The 22,566-nt window shown below is 36.6% G+C and overlaps 1 protein-coding gene across 3 annotated transcripts in view; it reads left to right on the top strand.

Moving 5' to 3' along the window:
- The window catches only part of LOC149807158 (microtubule-associated serine/threonine-protein kinase 2-like), a 346,090-nt gene that overhangs the window by 206,262 nt on the left and 117,262 nt on the right, over positions 1 to 22,566 (top strand). For all 3 annotated transcript variants that reach the window (XM_089962846.1, XM_089962854.1, XM_089962861.1), the window contains one exon: positions 8,443 to 8,471. In XM_089962846.1, coding sequence (XP_089818972.1) covers positions 8,443 to 8,471 — 29 coding nt within the window. The remainder of the gene's footprint in view (positions 1 to 8,442; positions 8,472 to 22,566) is intronic.

The raw sequence follows: 22,566 nt of genomic DNA, 5'->3' as shown, positions 1-22,566 counted from the left end.
ATTTTAAACTTGTATGTTCAAGAGCAGAATACCAAGGTCTTGGGCCCCCAGGAAGACCAGCAGTAGGCTGTGTTCTTAATTATGTTTCTTGCTAGTTCATGCCAGCAAACAGTTTTAATTATACAAGCATTTTCTTGGTAATTCTTAACATATGATGGTTACATTTGAATTATACAAGCATTTTCATAGTAATTAATAACTATGATGACTGCAACTGTGTGTGTACTTTTGTGGGAATATTTACCTTTTGTTGCATTGAAATGCCTTTATTTTTGTGGGAATATTGTACATTTTAATGTACTGCAATACCTTCAGCTTTTTTTATGAATTTTTTAAATATATTATGCTATACCCTATGTCATAGTACAGGAGTGGTTATGCTATACCCCCATGTCATTACAGAAGAGTTTATGCTATCCCCCCCATCATAATGCAGGAGAGTTTATGTTATACACCCCACCCCACCCGTGTCATGATGTAGGAGAATTTATGCTATACCCGCAAGAATTGTACATGAATTTTGCCATGTGAACATTTTAAAATACATGTGGCAATTCAGTCAATCCAAGACACATTTTTACATTTTCTTCACCATTATCTTTTATACTATTTGCAGAATGTTAACGTCTTTACTGTTGATCATTTATCTGGTAGTACTTTGTTTATTTGGAAAAGTTGGTACTCCAGAAGTTTTTTGGGAATTCTGTATATTTAGCTTTACTTTTAATTGGTACTATTAATGGTAAAATAATTTTTCTGACATAGACCCATGGCAAGTGACTTGTGGCTTGCTTTTGGTTGCCCTGACTTAAATTCATATGCCCTAAAGGACCATATATTATATTATTATTTTGACACAAAGCTGAAATTGTTGATACAATTTAAATATGATGGAAACATAAAATGCACCAGAGGGACTCGTGTTCTCATTTTTAGTCTCATAATACTTTACTTAAAAGAGTTGTATCCCCTTCTCTTGTAAAGGCTTGATTTGATCTGATTTCATTATAAGCAATTATTTCTCCAGATTCTGAAGTAAACCAGTATTCAGTACAAAATAGTAATGCTTTACAAAATAATAATGCTTTACAGTATTTGCAAGCAACGGTATGTATGACTTTATTCAATCAAATTTTGATTTCCATCTCGCATGAAATCAAATTTTCCTCCAGTTCCTGATTAGAATCAGCAGCTACCAATGCCTTGAATTAAAATACATTGTAATTATCTCTGTTCCTTTAATCAGAAAAGAAACATTGTATTGGATGCTTTTATAGGTTGCTAATCCCTAATCTGCTTAAATGTGAAGCAGTCATGCAGGTACTGATTTGTACATTTTACCATTTTGCAAGTGCAAGCAAGTGAAATCTTTTCGGACAGTAGAGCATCAGTCCCTTTTAGGGACTCTTGTTTTTAGCTCAGATCATACAAAAGAAGAGTTTATGGGATTGATTCTTTTCTGTTGTTCATTGTCTGACATCCATCTATTTGTTACACAAGTTTATTAGTTCTAAACCACTAAAATTCATTCGCTTGGCACTCAGCATTAAGAGGTTAGTGTTGGGACTGGTCGGCCTGGTGTCAGGATAATGCGACTGGGTGGGACATCATGCTACATGTCTGTGGCATGATGCCTCAGTGCTAGATATCACTATACACTGCCACACTGCAGACTTTGTAGCAATATGACTGAAAAATTGTTAAAGCTACATTAAAAATCCAAATCACACACACACACACCCACACATGCTAAAATTCATGGAATATTGTCATGAAACTCTTCACACACATTCATCCCAAGGTCTAATTGATCCAAAATGAAAATGGTGCTGTTTAGATGTCCAATATGACCTCCATAGCAACTATCATGAAAATCTATTCATTGATGCTTTTCCAGAGGTTTTCTCTCAAAGACTAATTATGATACTTTATTATTTGGCCCTAAATGAAAATGATGTTAATCAGACATCTAATATGGACATCATAGTAGATATAGTAAAAATCTTACTATTTACTGGAAAGCAAAATTGATGTAGGGATTTCACCAGATTTTGTATGCAGTCTAGTTGCACTTCTATAAAATTTTGACAGTCTGATATCCAAAATGGCCACCATAGTCGTCATCTTGAAAATCTTATTGCTACTCCTTCTCGATGGGTTTTTGACTAGTAAACCAATTATAATATCTAGCTGGTCCAGAATGAAATGATGCAGATTTGTCCTCAGATGTAGGTGCTGCAATTTTACTATTGAAAATCTTGTCACTTTCTTCTGAATTGATGGTCATATGAACATGGGGTTTTCACTCAGTCTTCTAATGGTATCTTGTTTGTCCAGAATGAAAATTGTGATGATCTTACAACCAATATGGCTGCCACAGTGGCTAATTTTATCACTCAAGATTATTAGGGATGGTTTCAGTGTTCAGTATCTAAAAACAAGATACGGTCTTGTCTTCAATTCCTGGAATTCATTTTGGACATTGGAGTGTTAGTCCCTTCAAGGGTCTCTTTTTATGCATACATGTTATTAATTTGTTAAAAGCAGAGGTATAATTTGAGACACTTGTGTTATTTTAAAATATGATTTTATGATAGGGTTTCTTTTTAATATCCATTCATAATTCCACTTCTGAATAAACACTGACATTCAGATAATAATCCATTGGATTATAGAACAACAGAAAAGCACTAGCACTTCATGTGTCTTTGTTATGCACCCTGTCGGATTAAAATCAGATCTCGACTGTCCTGCATGAAGATTTGACAGTGACTGCTTAAGGGTCATGTTCTGGTGATCTTCGAATTAGCCAATGGAAATGCAACTTTCAGAAATCTAATTGAATCAAATTGTTTGGCACATATTGACGTTCTTTAGCCATACTGCTCAGTCTCCTGAATGCATCTTATCACATACTCTGCCTGCAGATCAGGGTCATTGCTAATAATTCTGTTTATTATTTGAACCTTTGTATGACATGGATCTGCTGTTACATAATCTGCCAGCTGATCAGGGTCAATGCCAAAGATTCTGTTGATTATTTGAAACAAAGTGTATGACTTGGATCTTTTGTCACTTAATCTGCCATGTCAGAGTCTGTTCAATTGGTTCTGTAAATGGCAGTTATGACCCAGATCTACTGTCACGTAATCTGCAGGATCAGGGTCTTTACTTTTGGTTCAGCTCATTATTTTAAACCAAACAAGACATGACCCGGATCTAACATTACATAATCAGCTGACAGTTAGGATCAGTAAAGAAAATGTTTAGGATTAATTCTGGTATTCTCTGTAATCTATCAGAGCTAGTCATGATCAGGTTAAAATACAATTAGTTTAGGAAATCAATATCTGTATGAGAAGGCAATGAAATTGGCTTGCATAATTTTGCCAGCCAAAGCACATCATTTTGGAGCTGTGACAGTACATAATCTCCTGATAAAGATAGGGCTCCTGAAAGGTAGGTCATGGTCAAAAACAGTGTTAGTGCTCTATTCTTGAAGGAAAAGATGGGAACCTGTCTTGAAGTGAGTGAAGCCAAAAAATAAAGTATATATTGGTTTAAAAAAGGAATATTTTTGGAGTTTGTCTTATTGGCAATTATAAGACAAACTATTGAGATTGTTTCATTTCAGTCCTTTTTCAACTTTGACTTTGGAGCTTTGTAGACTCAAGATAATGCAACTTGTACAGTTTTCACTACGCTGAAGCTTGAGTCAAGAATGGGTCTACACTGAGAAATATAGTTTTGATCATAACTGTTAAGAAATTTAAAGTTATTTAACTCTTAATATCATGGAATTATATTTTATCGGCTTCGGTGCACTAAATTTATGTAATTCTAACTTGATCCCTGATATATGTACAGAGTGGTTACACTCCTTGACTCGGAGGTTGTGTTTATAGAGTCTCAAGGACAAGAAATGGTCCATGTATTGTATTTGTGGAGTTTCAAGGACACAGGAAAAGGCCCATATATTGTGTTTAATGACTCTTAGGGACGTGAAAAAGGTCCATGTACTTTGTTTAATGACTCTCAGGGACATGAAAAAGGTCCATGTATTGTATGTAATGACTCTCGGGACGTGACAAAGGTCCATGTATTGTGTTTAATGACTCTCTGGGACATGAAAAAGGTCCATATCTTGTGTTAATGACTCTCAGGGACATGAAAAAGGTCCATATGTTGTGTTTAATGACTCTCAGGGATATGTAAAAGGTCCATGTATTGTGTTTAATGACTCTCAGCGAAGTGAAAAAGGTCCATATATTGTGTTTAATGACTCTCAGGGATGTGAAAAAGGTCCATGTATTGTTGAAAATGAGAGCGAGACACTAATTAGTATCAGCTGGACGTTTGATATTTCAGTATTCTGTCATTTTGCTCAGTAACATTTAAAACCATGAATCTTTTCTCATGCTTGTTCTACTTGCATGCAGAAATGAAATGTTTTGCTTGCACGCCAACAGTTCTACTCCATTCACCTTTTCTTATTTTAAGGTTGTGAGTTTCAGTTTAGTTTTGATTTGTTTGCTCAAGAATTAGGAAGAGTATAAACAAATAATATTTTGTGGGGAATTGGAGGTTTTCAGATCTCTATTATGTTTGGTAAAGTTGTTTCCGGATCAGAAGTAAAAATGAATAAAGTGAAAACTAAATCTCCCAGTAGTCTACTACTTATCCAGTGATGGTAAGCATTCCCCAATTTTTAAAAGAAATTTGACAACAATTTACTAAAGAAAGAAATGCTGTAAATACAGTTTTAGTTACCTGTACATGTGACCAGTCTATACAGTCACTAGTGCCTATTAAAAAACTCTTCTTTGGATCATTTAATAAGTTGTACAAATTTTTTTGACTATACAGTTGAAGGAATATGCATGTAACGCCCCCTCTTTGTAAAGGGTGTGGTTTGATTGGTGGACTGTACCTTCTTTCAAGGTGTCCACTTTATTCGATTCTTGATATCTAGAAGATGATCGCCCTCGGTGTTATTGCACAGATCGTGTAAACTTATAGGTAGAATAAATAGAGATCTGAGCAGCTATATAGAACAGAATAACTCGAGCCCCCATACATTAAAAAAATATTAAAATTTTAATCAATTACATAGACAATGGTGATAATACAGTACATTAGGAAGAGACACTTCTTTTTGGAATAAATCTTTCACTGAATTTCAAACACAAATATATTTATTAAAATAGCTGATCTGTTTTACTGATAGAATTAGTTCATCATACGATCAAGTGAACAATCAAAGTCGTTGCCTTGTTCAATTGCATAACCTGCTTAGCTCTGGTTCCTTCTAATTTCACTGTAGCTGTTCCCTATCCTTTCGCCTTTTTCCCTTTCTTTTCCTCTCCCAACCTCCCTACTGTCTTGCCTCCTTTCAGTCCTCAAACTTTGTGTTGGTAGGTGGATATATAAGCATGTAGATACACAGATACTTGGATACGTCACTGCGTAAGTACATCTGAGGATACGTCTGGGAATACATCTGAAGATCTATTTTCCCCCTTTAAAACAATCAGAGAATAACCTAAATTTTCTGTCAGTTATCCTACTGAGGATAGACATGATTACTCCCCTCTTGTTATGAGATCTTACTAAAGGTATTGAAACAGATACCAAAGCTGTTAGTCGAACCAAGCATGGCAGACCAAAACAATCCTAGTGTCATAAGCTTTATGTACTTCTAATGGCTAATTCATCACTTCACATTAAAATACACAGGATATAACAGTTCCACTCTTGTCCCAATTACACAAATGAATTAATGAAATTCACTACATGGCTTAAGTACCTTATGTTCAGCGAATACACACATTCATGTCTTTATCATACATGAAATCACACTTCATGGCTTAACAACGTTAATTTCAGTCAATATGTACTCAAGTCTTTATCATATGTGAAATTGCCTAAGATTGGTGAATTCACACGGATTCTTGTAACTCATATCAACTAAAGTAATGCATGGAGTTCTTAGAATACCTGATTCCTATAACAAATAAATTAATGCAAATATAAGCAAGTAAATTGAATCAAGTCGTTATTTTGGTAGCAACAAATTACATGAGATTGATGAAAATACCTTGTGCTTTCAAGCTTTGTTTGCTTCTACCACCAGAATTGGGTCCGTTGACTTTCCAGACATCTGGTCCCTCGGATAAATGTTTTATGAGAGAATTTCTTCTAAATTCAATCTCGGAGTCTCCTATATTTTTTCCTCTTGCAGGAAAACATAGACTGCCTAAATTTTGCGATGGGGCATATTGGTGTCAATGAATTATGTGAAAATTGTTGCAAATACCTTGTGCGTTTATATGGCCAGATTTTGTCTGTTGACCTTCCAGACATCTGGTCCCTTGGACAAATGTTTTATGAGAGAATTTCTTCCAAACTGACTTTTATAGTCCCTGATACCTTTACTCTTGCAGCAAAGCTTAGACTAATTAGATTTTTCGATGGGGGGAATATTTACAGCTAGGAAATTTTGTGTGTGAAACATGCCCCTTATTTAGTGTAACCAGCCTGGATGAAATATATTTACAGCCTTTTATAACTAGGTGCCAAAATTGGGGTCAAATTGACATATACTTCAGAATAATGGTTCTGTAGAATGACAATTTTGACAGTTCCGATATGAAATCAAAGTTAACCAAGTCCCTAATAGTCCATCTTGCAGTTAAGTGAACGAAAGCTTAATTTAAAAATCATTGCAGTATAGCAATTTAACAAGCACCTGTCTTCATAAATCTAATTAATTGTTCTCTGGTCCAAACTAATGTGCTTTTCATAGATCGACAGAAATTTGCCCCCTCACAATGCAGTTTTAATTTTCAACTTTGCAGAACTACTCTCATGACAGCTTCAGTGGTCATCTCAAAAGTTGTAGCATGGCACCCAATAATCAGCTGCCTTGAAAAACCTGTCTCATAAACAGTATTGTCAAAACTAAAGTCTGTTCTTGAAAACATTAAAAACCTGACCCATGAAAAATTGTTTTATCTTAAGTCTGTTCTTGAAAACAAGAAAACCTGTCTCATACAAAACTAGTCATAACTAAAGTCTGTTCTTAAAAAGTTGGAAATTTGTCACACACAAATATTGTCATAACTAATATCTTTTCTTGACAACCTGGAAACCTGTCCTATAAAAAACATTATCATATCTAAAGTTTATTTTCTTGAAAACTTGGAGACATGTATCATAAAAATATTGTGACAACTAAAGTCTGTTCTTGAAAATGTTCAAAACTGTCTCACAGAATATTTTAATAAAGTTTCTTCTTGAAAATGGGGAAACATGTCCCATAGAAAATATTGTCACAACTAAATTCAATTCTTGAAACCTTAGAAACCTGTCCCCTGATAGATATTGTCATAACTAAAGTCTGTTCATGAAAATTTTGTGCTTTTGTAGATTGTCTACAAGTCCTTTGTTGGGACTTTTTTAATCAGTTAGAATACAAGGTCTGTCATTGTGGCTTTTCATATTAATATAGTAAAATAGAACCAAGTTTTTAAAACAAAAAGTTTACTGTATGAAGTCCATGCATTGCAATAATTGAAAAACTTCTTGTTATTTTACAGCAAATTGTGGCATTACAATATCAAATGCTGCATGTTTAATAGTCTCACCTATTTTGAAGAAAAAGAGGAAATATACAATGCTTTCTGTATTAGGGTCAGCTACAGTGTTAACACATTAACCCTGGAAGTTTTTGTCGTTTTTGCCTGAAATTTGAGTAGGAAACATATTTGGAAAGCTATTTCTGAATACATCCTAATACATCAACTTCCAGGTGATTTTCCAATAACCTAGACTGAGTTGTGTTAGAAACATCACCATTCATTGGCTATTTGGCTTGCACATGAGTAAAAGGGTAAAAGTTGGAGTTCTTTTTTTTTCTTTCTAAATGGACCCATTATTTTTGTATCGAGACCACTCTTTATTCCAGATGCCCATCTTATCCTCTTTTTTGCAAAGGTTCATGTGTCTGTTTGCAGTTCTTATTGGTCTGCCTTAGATCTGAGACCAAAAAGTCTAAAATCCGAACACAAAATCGGATTCTGACAATGGGCGAATTTTGGGTGGAAAAAAATGAGGTTTTTCCCTCTGTATTTTGTAGTGCAACTAGAACTTCCAGGTTATTTGGTATCATTGTAGAGCTACATTTGTCTACCTTTCTATAATACCACCCACTTTAGTGTCTCATACATGACCTTGACGCTACAGAGCTTGGCAGTAGGCTACTACCTCCTGCCACGTAAACTCGTCATCAGAGGTTAATGACTTTAAGTTTTAGTGCAAGCCAGTGTGAATATTGTCAAACAAGTCCATGATACTAAAAAATTAAGACATGGTGGACTGCAGAAACCTTATATTCCTACTAAATACAAATATTAAGTATTTTTTCTTCTTTGTCTTTTACAGAAAGAATTGAGTTTGAACAGAAGAGGAAGGTAAGAATATTATTTTTTTATCCAGATATTAACAAACAGTGATATCCTATTTACTCATGTTTAATGTTGATATAAGCAGGGTCTGCTCTGGTACCATATAACAGAATGATATCCTATTTACTCATGTTAATGTTGAACTATACATGGTATTCTGGTACTAATTATAAAAGAATGATATCTTATTTACACATGTTTAATGTTGACCTATACAGGATCTATTCTGGTACCATATAACAGAATTATATCCTATTTACTCATGTTTAATGTTGACCTGTACAGAGACTCTTCAGGCACCATATAGTCATTAGTGTGCTAACAATCCATTAACTCATTCGGCCCCAGAGGTTTTTGTCATTTTTGTCTGAAATGTGCGTAGGAACGAGATTTGGGGTGCTATTTCTGAACACATCGTAATACAGCGGTTTTCAACAGATTATCCATGAGAATAATGCCTAGTTGTATTAGAAACATCAATTTCCATTGGTTATTTTGCTTGCGCATGAGCAGAAGGGTAAAAGTTGGAGTTTTTTTTTTTTTTTTTTTTTTTTGCTTAATAGACCCATCATTTTCGCATGGAGACCGCAATTTATTCCAAATGCCCACCTTATCCTAGTTTTTGCAAAGGTTCACCTGTCTGTGTTCAGTTAAGACCGGTATGCCTTAGATCTGAGGCCAAAAGGTCTAAAATCCGGACACAAAATCGCATTCCGATCTCGAGCGAATTTTGGGTGAAAAAAAACCGGGTCCAAAAAATGAGCTTTTTCTCTCTGTATTTTGTAGTGCAACTAGAACTTCCAGATTATTTGCTACCATTTTAGAGCTATATCTGTCTGCTTTTTTTTAATACCACCCACGTTGGTCTATCTTAAATGGCCTCGATGCTGCAGGGCTTTGAAGTAGGGTACAGCCTCATCACGCCTACAGACGGGATCGGGGCTGAATCGGTTAAACACTGCCAAAAAACTGTGCAAAAACATGTATGAACTTGTAAAGATCACCTTTCATAGATATTATAATACTTATTTTTTCTGAAAATCTTTCCAAAAGGTTTAGTTTGATTGTTAAACAAATGTTAATTTGATAAATTAACTATGATTTTAATCCATTTTGACTCGTGCTTTTTCTACATGTACAAGAAATTAAATCGGATCCAGATTTCATTAATGGTAAATGGAGGTGCCAGCACAGTGTCATTGTGATTACAATGTGGATATGCTAAGAAAGAATAATATTGAACAGAATACCAGAGGCCCAAGATAAAAAACAACACCCACAAAAATGAGTACTTCAGCTCAGACTTATGACATACACCAGTAAACTTGCAAATCATTGGTAATCAATGAAGTGTCAAGTGCCCAGACTATCAAAAGTGTCATCAACCCCACTCCAAGACTGCAGTATACTTTATGGAGGACGTCTATGATTTTGGAGGAGATAAAATGAAATATTGAAAGAGTGGAGTTGAAACATTTTATTGGCATCCCAGTTAACAACTGCATTACTTCATCAGCAAATAGCAGTTATGAAATTTTACAATCATTTTAGAATATAGACTTTAGAAAATTAAATTGTACATATAATGCTTCAAATAGTGTATTTTGTCAAATAAAATTTTTTATGCAAAAATGAGATTTTTAGCTCTGTGGATCATAGACCAGAATAGATTATGGGATGAAATGTTGTCTGTTGTCAGTCTGTCCGTTATCACTTCTCCTAATGAACTACTGGGAGGATTGCCATGAAACTTTACACACACTTTTATCCCTTATTTTTTTGGGTCCTATATGATAAATTAGTGCTGCTGAGATGTGCAATATTGTCACACCAGTGGCAATGTTGAAAATCTTATCACTACTCCTCCTAAATATATATATGGTCATTTCAACATGGGGTTTTAACTTTATGACTTCTTATGCTGTCTAGTTGGTCCTAAGTAAAAATGATGCTGGTCTGACATCCAATATGGCCTCCATGGTATCCATCTTGAAAATTTTTGCTGTTGCTACTCCTTAAATAGATGGTCATATACTTAACGGGTTTTCACTAAAAGACATGTTAAGATGTCTAATTTGTCTAGTGAATTTTATTGTTGTTGTGGGGTTTAATGCCATTTTTCAGCACAAGATAGGGTATACATGGCGGCCAGTGTTAATGGTGGAGGAAGAACTTGGGGAAAACCCGAGAAAGCTCCACCAAACCACAAGAAGCTACTGGCAAGCTTTCTCACATACCCACATAGGCTGAACCTGAGACTCGAACTCATGCAGACAGAGGTGAGATGGCAGTGATCCGTAATGGTGAGTGCTTTAGACCACTCGGCCACAGTGTCAATCTTGATTTTTTTTATATAGCTACTCCTGAATAGATCATCACATCAGTATGGGGTTTTCACTAAAAGACTTTTTATGATGTATAAATAATAATGGTGCCTATCTGACATCCTATATGGCCACCACAGTAACCATTTTGAAAATCATGTTACTTCTCCTGAACAGATGGTCATATCAGTATTGGCTTTTCACTAAATGACTTCTCATGATGTCTGGTTGGTCATAAATGAAATGTGTGGTAATTGCACATCAGCTTACTGCCACAGCTGTGATCTTCTATGGATGGTCATATCAACATGAAGTTTTCACTTAAGACCTTTCATGATGTCCATTTGTTCATAAATAAAATGGGTGCTGCTGGCACATCCAGTATGGCTGCCATATCGACCATCTTAACTCCTCCTTAATGAAGAGTCATATCAAATAGGTTTGTTCACTGAAAGACTTTGTATCATATCTAGTAGTGGTACTGATGTGACATCTAAGATGGCCCTCCTCCTGAATTGATGGTCATATCAGCCTGGGGTATTCACAAAAAGACTTCTTATGATGTGTTGTTGGTCATAAATGAAAATGAAAACAATCTGATGTCCAGTATGGCCTCTGCTGCAGTCATCTTAAAATTGTGTTAGTCCTACTCCTCCTGTATGGTAGGTCATATTGACACGGGGTTTTCACCACATGGAGCTTTTAATATCATTAAACAACAGATTTGAATGATTGTGACTTGTAAGGATTCCGGCTGCTGTATTTTATTTGCTGTACTGGTCATAGATCAGAAGAACTAATGGGATGGTCTGTTGTCCATCATCTCTGTTCGTCTGTTGGCACAAGTCTTTTTATCACTACTCGTCCTAAACTGCTTAAAGTATTGCCTTGAAACATTACACTCACACATTCATCCCACGGTCTAGTTGTCAGGTCATACCACAGCAGCCATTTTGTAAATCTTGTTAAGTCTTACTCGTCTTAGAAAATCATGAAAATATTGTTATCTCTGCTTAGTCTAGTGGATGGCTATATCAGCATGGAGTTTTCACAAGTATAATTCTTATGATACCTAGGTGGTCCTTATTGAAAGTCAGTCTGATGCCAGTTCTACATCCATTTTGGTTGCCATGACAACTGTCTTAAAAATTTTGTTCTGACTACTTGTACTACATAAATGATCATTGGGGTTTTCACCAGACTTTTGTCTTAAATGAAAATGGTGCCAAACTGACATCAAATACGTGCTCTACAGCAACTAGATTTAAAATATTGTTGTAGATGTGGAATATCAGAGATAGTTTCAACGCTCAACAGTTAAAAGGAAGAAATTGTCTTTTCTTGAATCCATGGAAATTCTATTTGCCCAGTAAATAGTTGGTCCCTTTGTATTTATCCATTTTGTGTGTTGGCAGGTGTGCAGCTTATTTCTCTAGAGATGCTGCACCCTAATTTTGATTGTAACATATTTTGTTTTGCAGTCAACTCTAATCAATGCCTGAGTGCTCCATCATTTTCTGGCACTATTAGGATGGTGTTGACAGTTAAAATTGCTGCATAAACAATTTTATTACTATGCTTAATGATGAGTTTTTCTGAAAAATGTATACCATTTGTTATTGAGTTATTGAGTGTAACGGGTATACCTCACTGTATGTTGAGACAATATCGAATGACAAAAGATTATTTAAGTTCAGAAAATTTGCATGATCCAATATAGAATTATTTTTAAGATCTTTTCATTCTGACAGGGAGAGTGAGAGAGAAAGGAGGGAAGAGAGATAATGGGGAGGGGGTAACAGAAGAAAAATAAAATATGGAAATGCAGGTCTGAATAACATACATAAGAATAGATATGGAAAAAGAAAGTAGTTCCAAATTTGATGTTGTCACTGGCTATATAATTTTTCTCCCAGTATATTTTAGTATCTCATTAAGAAATATATAATAAAAGCCAATAATGCAGTATGCAGAATCATGAAAGTATATAAGATATATAATGCAGCAGAAAATCAGAGATGGAGCTGATGTGACGGCTTTTTCAACAGAGCCAAAGTCAACAGTGTCAAGAACTATTGTAGAAGGCCTGGTTGTCAAACTAACCAGGTATGGAAGGGCTTTAGTCTTCTAACTGGCTAGCTCATCAGTTCTCGCGTATTGAAACAAAAGGTCTGAAACAGACGAGATGTCCAGACTATTAGAGCAGCAAAAGGGAAGGATGGGCTACAGACAGTATGCCAACAGAAGAATTCATATGGGTGGAAATAATATCAGCTATGTGGGATATTTTGAATGACATCCAGGACTCAGTTGATAATGATAAACAGATAGTGTAGCAGTAATCACTGATTACATTTTAGCAGTCAGTTATGACATAATAGTGTAGCTGTAATCACAGACTACATTTTAGCAGTCAGTTATGAATACAAATAGTGTAGCTGAAATCACTGACCACATTTTAGCAGTCAGTAGTAATATACAAATAGCATAACTTGACCTACCCCCACCAAAGACTGTGATATGCAGCCACTGTATTTCAGCAGCCCAATGATGGCAGAGACCAGGTCGTGCCCCATTCCCTGTGAGGGTGGAGCAGCACTCCAAGCCAGTAGCCTGGTCATGGTGATAGGCTTTGCCTATCACCCTGGAAGGGGAGAATACTGCTCTTGTTATACAAGATTTTTGGAGGGCCCCGCCTTTGTTCTGAGTCACCGGACAGGTCATTGAGCACTGTCATTGTGTGGGTATTGATATTCAAGTTGCTAGAGCCACATAGGTATGGGGACAGGGAGACAAGGATTTGGTTGATACCCTCCCTCTTGCCAGGCCACAGGTCAATCCTGTTGAGGACAGGGAGTGTGCCCTCACTCCCTATAATTTCTCTTATTCCTATCAGGTTGTAGGGACATCCATTTCAGGAAAGTGAATTGTCCTTCTCATTTATACTGCCATGGACACCAGGGCATTGGCCTCCTAGCAGTGCTGATGTGGTGGCGCTATACAGTTTCGCATTTTCCATAGGGTTAAGATTTTAAAGAAGAAGAATTTTCCCGGCTTTCCTCACTGGTTATACTGGCTATTTAAAAAAGACCTTGTATATCTTAGGTATAATTAAAAGAACCTTTAATTCCCTTTATTTTGATGTATGATTGATGGGTGTACTATGGATTATAGAGTATACAGCTTGGCCTTACTTCAAATGTGAACCTTTCAAAAAAGTGCTAGCTCTACTTGGTCATTTTCACTTTCTGAACTTCAGAGGTAAATTGTATAAAAAAGATCTGATAACTTTTTTTATATTTTACATATTTGGTAATTCATTCATTGCACATCCAGAAGCTGGTATTGTCTAGTCTGGCAAAATTCATTTTCCCTATTTTAATAGCTGGTATGTATAGTGTACTTTAGACTAATTCAGGCTGATTTTTTAACACAAGGGAGCAGTCATTTTAGTTAGCAGTGTGCTTAAATCATGTAAAATTTCCAAAAGTACAATATCCAAAGAAATATCATCCACATTACATTACTGTTGCATATAGGTATGCCAACATTCTCTCCATTGTGCATGTTTTAAATGCAAACTACTTCACCTTACATATGTCACTTTCTCTAAAGTACATATTAATTGGTGAGCACCCCCACACCAACCCCCCTCTGCATATGTGGAGACAAAGAGGCAAAGAGGGTGGCTGGCCTACTTCCTCAAGACACTTGAGGAAGGTTGTTAAATGTACTCATCTTTCTGCTGAAATTGCTTCAGTCTGCATGAGTTGTTATGGGATGTCAATATCCACACCCCATGTTTACTCAACAGAGAAGCATAGGTGTTACATAGTCCTGCCTCCTTGGAGCAAGAGCAGGATGAAGATGCCATGTAAGTCTTTAGTGGATTTTGATAAGTTGGCTGAAGAAAAGGCTGAGACAGCACTTCTTCTCCCTTTAAGTCTTCTGCCTTCTGCCACCTATTGCCTAAGGAAGTTTATCACCTGTTTTCCCAGGATTTGTGTCTCAAGCCATCAGACTTAGAGAACAAGCAAATTCTCTCCAATTTGTAGAGGCTCTTCAGTGGCTTCCTCATGCCTAGATCTCCTATTGCTCTCTAAGTTATGGTTAGGGAACTCTCTCAAAGGTTTTGTAGGGGCCAGGGATTTGGTACTTAGCATAAAGGACAGTCAGTACCCCATTGTATGCAGTGACCTCTGCACTTGCTAGAGTACACTCCCATGCTTAACCAGATAAGGTCCCAGATGGCCAAACAGTCTGAAGTATTCACCTTTACTGATCAGTGGGGGCCGCGAGTGGTCTAAAACACTCTCTGTTACAGATCACTGCCATCTCACCTGTCTGCATGGGTTTAAGTCTAGGATTCAGCCAAGGTTGGTATGTGAGAAAGCTTGCCAGTAGCTTCTCGTGGGTCGGTGGTTCTTCCAGAGTTTTCCTGGGTTCTTCCTCCACCATTAATACTGGCAGCCATGCATAGCCTATCATGTGCTGAAAAATAGCATTAAACCCCACAACAACAACAACAACTGATCGGTGACATCTCACAGCTGTCTGCCTATGTTTCAGTATTAGCTCAGCCAGCATGAGTATGTAAGGAAGCCTGCCAGTAACTTACTGTGTGTCGGTGGTTCTTTTGGAGTTCATTTTCCACTAAATATACTGACCGCCAGATATATTCTATCATTCATGGAATGGCATTAAAGCCCACAAAAGAAAAAAAACAGCCACCTTAAGCCTTCCCACTTGGACACTGTGGCTTAGTGGAAATTCCACATAGTCCTGGGCCCATTGACCAGTTAAGATACTGAACGCACTGGAACTTAAGGCTATGTTGTTTCTCACTGTTGCCTCACATGCCAATCTTATCTTGGCAGCCTACTTGAGTCTTCTAAAGCACTGGATGGAGGCAGTTATCAAAACCATGTAGACATATGTTATTGATGTTGATGGTGCTATTAACAGAACTACTCCACCTTCATGGGAAGTTTTCCTGGATATTTCTAAAGTCTTACTGGAGCACAGTTGAAACCTTCTTATTACTGCACTTATGGAGGCAGATACCCTGTTTTTTTTTGTCCTATTTGTTCTGTGGCATCTCAAGACCTAATGGACCTGCAATATTGGTCCCTCACATCTGCACCAGTCCCATTGAAACTAGCCAGAAAGTGTCATCATGATTGCAATTAGAGCCCTCAGGAACATTCTTTAAAGAGATGAATGCCCAAATCAGAGGCAACACCCATTGAAGCCTTCCTCTCATCCATCACTTGCTTGACAGGGTAACTGGGAATGAAGTTTGCATGTCCTTCTCCCCTTCCTACGGGGTGTGTGCAGACCTTGGGATTTCTTCCCTCTCCAGCAGTGCATCTCTGTTCCAAATGTTCCATGGGTACATAACTAGCCTTTTTGCAGTGATCAGGTCAAGCATAAAAGACAGTTGGTGGATCCTCTCAATTTCTACTAACCATATTGCCCACCACAGGCCCTATGCTTTTCCATATGTTAAATCTGATGGATGTGGGAGATGAGGTGTACACCCTTCTTCAGAAAAGTACCATAGAGAGGGTGTTGAGTCATTAGTATCCAGCCTTTTACTCCATTATTTTCCTGGTATCAAAAAAGGGAAAAATGTTTTAGCTGGTTATCAATCTTTCCATCTGACACAAAAAAAAATCAGGAGGACTCTTTCAAGATGGAGACTACAACCTCCATCAGGAATGCTCTAACGCCTGGTGACTGGGTGATTTCCATCAATATTCAGAAAGTATCCTTTCAGATCCCAATTTTTCCTTCTCACAGGAAGTCATTTTTGCCTGAATCTGGAGGTTTTCCAGTTTGGTACTTAGCCAATCTCAGCCTCCATTCCCAGAGCCTTTACCAGAGTAATGGGAGTTGTCACCACCAACCTTAAGTCACTGGGGATTCTGGTCCTAGTCATTGGATGACGTTAAGATCTGTCCTGCTGCTGGTCAATAGTGACCTGGCCTGGATGCTCGGAATCATTCGAAATATAGATAAATCCAAGGTTGTTCCATATCATGATTCATATATCTGGAGATGAATTTCCTCAAAAACAGGATTAATCTGTGCCCACTGGACAGAATAAACAGAATTCTGGCCCTTTGGGAGTTGCTGCAAGCCAAGACTCTAGGTCTTAACTCATTCTGCCCCGATCCCGTCTGTAGGTGTGATCCGGTTTCTGCATTCATTGGCCGATCCCGCCTGTAGTCGTGAATTGTTTACTGCATTCAATGGCCGATCCCGTCTCCAGGCGTGATGAATGTGTGTTAGATACAACGTCTCTGATTGGTTAGAAATGGTTTATTCCAAGAACTAAACGACTATTAAACCAATCAGAAATGATTTTACTTTCATTTGTGGAAATTTGAATTGTTGTGAAGCAAAAGGCTAAAGTTTGAGAGCGGTTTAACTACACATCTTCTGTTCATGAAAAATCTTAAGTGATGGCGGATGGAAGAGTGATTTTTGACGAGAGCAAAAATGTGGAGTTTCTCGGGTTTGATCTCAAAAATATTGAGCAAGCTGAGGAAAGATATGTTCAGCAGTTGAACATTTTGTGAGATTTAGATTTGGACATAGAAGTTTCTGAGATTGAATCGTCCGAAGATGATGATGCTGACAGCGATGATGACGGAGTTCTTGCGGATAAACGTTGCACATAAGTTTGTAAATACTGGATAAATAAGTTGTGAAAGACTTCGACAAATAGGGAAAAAATTACATCAATGTGTCGACAAATTCGTTTGAAATAAATGGTGAAAATTTCGTGGATTTTGTTTGGATATAAGAAGAGAAAGTAAGGTAAGAGTGAATGCATGTGCACAATGTTTTCAAACAGGTAAAAACTATGGGGCACAAGCAGCTAGACACAGCTTTGTGCTTCTGAGGCATATCAGCAGAGATACTGAAAACAGTGCTGGGGCCGAATGAGTTAAAGTTAAGTAACAGAAAGAAGTGAAACCAGCAATTTGTCAAAAAAAATTTTTTTCTTGAAGCTGCAAAGTGGATATTTAAGAGACACTTACAGTATTAAAGTCATGAATTAAGTCCCAAATAATCCAAAATGTCTACCACAAGTCCAAAAATATAAAAATGTTCTGAGTGAATTCCAGTAGTATTGAATGTCCTGATATAACACAATGATGCAATCCAGAATGTCATTAAATGAGTTACAATAATTCCAAAATAATATGTTAATCCAAAGTCAGTGAGCACTTAATAACTCCAAAGAATATTTAATTAAATAATTCCACTTGAGTTATATCTGAACAAAAGGTAAACTCTGATAACAGATGGATTCTTCAGACTGATCTTAAAAACAGGATGAATTTGTTTTCAAAGTTCATATTCATACACATTTTTATTTGACCTGGATGTGAGTCGTTGTAATGTAAAATTCTAATAACTGTAAACAAGTCTGTTTCTAGAATATTCTAAGCTTATAAACAGCCTATTTATAAACCTACAGTAATGGACAATAATTAGCTGTGTAAACTTGTTGTTCATTAATGACCATGATCGTAAAGTACAATGTACAAACAGGGACAAAAGCTAAACACAGTTAAAATTGAATATACATAACACTATACAGAGTGAGTAAGGGACATACCTAATATGATTCTCAGGCAGGTTATTGAACAAGTTATGATCAGACGTAAATAATACATGGAGATTTGAAAGGAAGTATCATTGTTATTTACAGAAGTCTGGTCACAATTTGAGAGAATGCTAAATCGATCAATATACATGTAATACCTTTTCCTTTATTCCTTTATGTGGGAAATTGCCTCAGTCATTTTAAAAGAAGGGGTTGGGGTAGATGATTTTCATGTCAACAGTTCATGAAGAATTTAATGAAAAATTAACAGTAGGGCTTGCACATATAATACACAACTTTAGTTCTGTTTTTTTTTTTCAGTGTAATTTTTAAGAAGTTTGCTTGAATCCCATGTCTTCAAATAGACCCTGCCTAACTGAGAAGAGTGTAGACCCAAATTTGTAATTTCATTTGCAAACAACAGGGGCTTGATGCTGTTGTTGAAAACATTTTGTTACGGTAATCAGGGCTGATCAAAAACATTTCAACCACCTGACCAGGACAAGTGGTTTCAGAAAATTCACTTGTCACACTGAAATTTTGACTTATGTCCCCTAGGTTCAGTGAGATATATGTGTTTTAATACAAATTGAAAACAATGAAACAATGTACAACATATATTTTATAAAGGGTATATAGTTTGTTATTGTCAAGGTACCTTTTAAAAAATGTTTTTTTGCTCTGATATGGTAGCATCATTACTTGCATAAGCAGGAATGGAAATGAATTCACTGGAATTTAGACCTTGCCTAACTTCACTCAAGACTTGATCATTTGACAAATCAAACTCTCTTGCTCTGATTCTGTTTTTTAATAAGCACCCAGATTACGACAATTCTCATTCTGGAGTGCACACAGGGTTTCCCTATCAGAAAATGGTTTTCCACTGGGCCAGAGTGTAAGCACTTCGCAAGAGAGCTCTTTTTTATTTGATTTTCATCTCATTCTCATTTTGTTTTAAAATTGCCTTTGCATTGATCCAGTTGCCTAGTGGTTAGAGCGTCCGCCTCTGATGCTGGAGGTCATGGATTTGACCCCTCCACCGAGTCATACCAAAGACTTTTAAAAATGGTACTAACAGCTGCCATGCTTGGTACTCAGCATTAAGAGGTTAGTGGTAGGACTGGTCGGCCTGGTGTCAAGATAATGTGACTGGGTGGGACATCATGCTACATGTCTGTGGCATGATGCCCCAGTGCTATACATCACCATAAACTGCCACACTGCAGACGTCGCAGCGATATGACTGAAAAATTGTTAAAGCTGCATTAAAATTCCAAATCACACACACACACACATACACATGCTGGTTGGTGTCATGCATATACTATACTGCAGTTTTTATTAGCTCAAAAACTGATGAGGCTTGCTTAATTAAATCCTGATTTTGTCCATTCTTTCAACACATACACATGCTTTATTAGGTCAAAAACTGTCATGAAGTTTGCTTAATTAAATCCTTGTCTGTCCACACATACACTGGCTGAATTTCCATCGTGTACCAGAATGAGATATTATTTGTATTAAGTGTAAATTGTCTTTCCTTTAGAATATTCAAGCCAAAATTTTAATTTATTGAAATACAAAATATCACCTCATTCAACAACTAAATCTACTAAAGTCATAATAAAATACATTTTTAATTTAAATGCAAACACAGTCTGCTCTGTCAGCATAATTGTTTAGCTTCAAATGCAATACCACACATTGAAGTTGTTCCTCAGAATAATCAGTTTTTAAAAAAATGAAGACATCTTTGTCATTTAATTAGTTAATAAAGGAATGGGAGAGTTTATAAAGTGTCTTTTCCTAATTTCATTGCATTGACTCAATGAGTTGAAATCATAGGGTGATCTGTGTATGATTTTCTGCATTGCATAAGTATGGTATAACAAGGTCATTTAAAACATTGCTAATTAATCATGCTGGTTTTATTTTGTTTGAAACCTTTTATTGGCTGATAATTTGGTCACTTTGCCATATATTCAGTCAAGTAGTTATAGAACTCGTGCATATGTAGCAGTTATTGTGATGCCTTACAGGATGTGAATGAATAAACGGAGGTAGAATCGAGCATTCAGTGTGTCTGGAGAGCATGAATGGCCAGATAAAGGTAGATAAAGTATTTATGGCATCAAAACAAGCAATTGCCTGACTTTCTTTACGAATGAAAAAAGTTCTTGACCTGGATTAGCACCTTGGAAAAGTTTACTTCTCTGACTTTGAAAATGTCAGGTGATGGGATTTGATTGGTCCTGATGGTATTGCTATTTTGATGAGATGATGCATGCAGCTGTTTCCTTAAAATATAGACAGAAGTGTTACCATGGGATGAGATGGTGCATGCAGCTGTTTCCTTAAAATATAATCAGAAGTGTTACCATGGGTTGAGATGATGCATGCAGCTGTTTCCTTAAAATATAGTCAGAAGTGTTACAATGGGATGAGATGGCGGATGCAGCTGTTTCCTTAAAATATAGACAGAAGTGTTACCATGGGATGAGATGGTGTATGCAGCTGTTTCCTTAAAATATAGACAGAAGTGTTACCATAGGATGAGATGGTGCATGCAGCTGTTTCCTTAAAATATAATCAGAAGTGTTACCATGGGATGAGATGGTGCATGCAGCTGTTTCCTTAAAATATAATCAGAAGTGTTACCATGGGATGAAATGGTGTATGCAGCTGTTTCCTTAAAATATAGACAGAAGTGTTACCATGGGATGAGATGATGCATGCAGCTGTTTCCTTAAAATATAGTCATAAGTGTTACCATGGGATGAGATGGTGCATGCAGCTGTTTTCTTAAAATATAATCAGAAGTGTTACCATGGGTTGAGATGATGCATGCAGCTGTTTCCTTAAAATATAGTCAGAAGTGTTACCATGGGTTGAGATGGTGCATGCAGCTGTTTCCTTAAAATATAGTCAGAAGTGTTACCATGGGATGAGATGGTGCATGCAGCTGTTTCCTTAAAATATAGACAGAAGTGTTACCATGGGATGAGATGGTGCATGCAGCTGTTTCCTTAAAATATAATCAGAAGTGTTACCATGGGTTGAGATGATGCATGCAGCTGTTTCCTTAAAATATAGACAGAAGTGTTACCATGGCATGAGATGGTGCATGCAGCTGTTTCCTTAAAATATAGACAGAAGTGTTACCATGGGATGAGATGGTGTATGCAGCTGTTTCCTTAAAATATAGACAGAAGTGTTACCATGGGATGAGATGGTGCATGCAGCTGTTTCCTTAAAATATAATCAGAAGTGTTACCATGGCATGAGATGATGCATGCAGCTGTTTCCTTAAAATATAGTCAGAAGTGTTACAATGGGATGAGATGGTGCATGCAGCTGTTTCCTTAAAATATAATCAGAAGCGTTACCATGGGTTGAGATGATGCATGCAGCTGTTTCCTTAAAATATAGTCAGAAGTGTTACAATGGGATGAGATGGTGCATGCAGCTGTTTCCTTAAAATATAGACAGAAGTGTTACCATGGGATGAGATGGTGTATGCAGCTGTTTCCTTAAAATATAGACAGAAGTGTTACCATGAGATGAGATGGTGCATGCAGCTGTTTCCTTAAAATATAATCAGAAGTGTTACCATGGGTTGAGATGGTGCATGCAGCTGTTTCCTTAAAATATAATCAGAAGTGTTACCATGGGATGAGATGGTGCATGCAGCTGTTTCTTTAAAATATAGTCAGAAGTGTTACCATGGGATGAGATGGTGCATGCAGCTATTTCCTTAAAATATAATCAGAAGTGTTACCATGGCATGAGATGGTGCATGCAGCTGTTTCCTTAAAATAGTCAGAAGTGTTACCATGCGTTTACATTGAAGATCATGAATATTTATTCTTTGTAATGAAAATTGTAGATGCAGTTTGTTTGGGTGCGAATTAACATGTAAGTTTTTAATAGAATGGTTGACTTGATATCACTGAAGGAAAGATCAGAATAAGATTTACTGTATACTGCGATTTTATTCATTATGAAAAAAAATGTCTTCATGCTTAATATATGGAGAAAGTTGCATTTGTGATTTTGTAAGCGCGATACAATTCATCTACCACCTGATTTCTTATGCCCAACTAGGAATATAACTGGGTTATATATGTCTCATCTTGCTTAGTTTTTGTTTCTT

The sequence above is a fragment of the Sinohyriopsis cumingii genome, chromosome 1 (genome assembly GCF_028554795.1).
Source record: "Sinohyriopsis cumingii isolate HCF-2022 chromosome 1, ASM2855479v2, whole genome shotgun sequence".
NCBI lineage: Eukaryota > Metazoa > Mollusca > Bivalvia > Unionida > Unionidae > Sinohyriopsis > Sinohyriopsis cumingii.
This window is presented reverse-complemented; position numbering and strand designations above follow the sequence as displayed.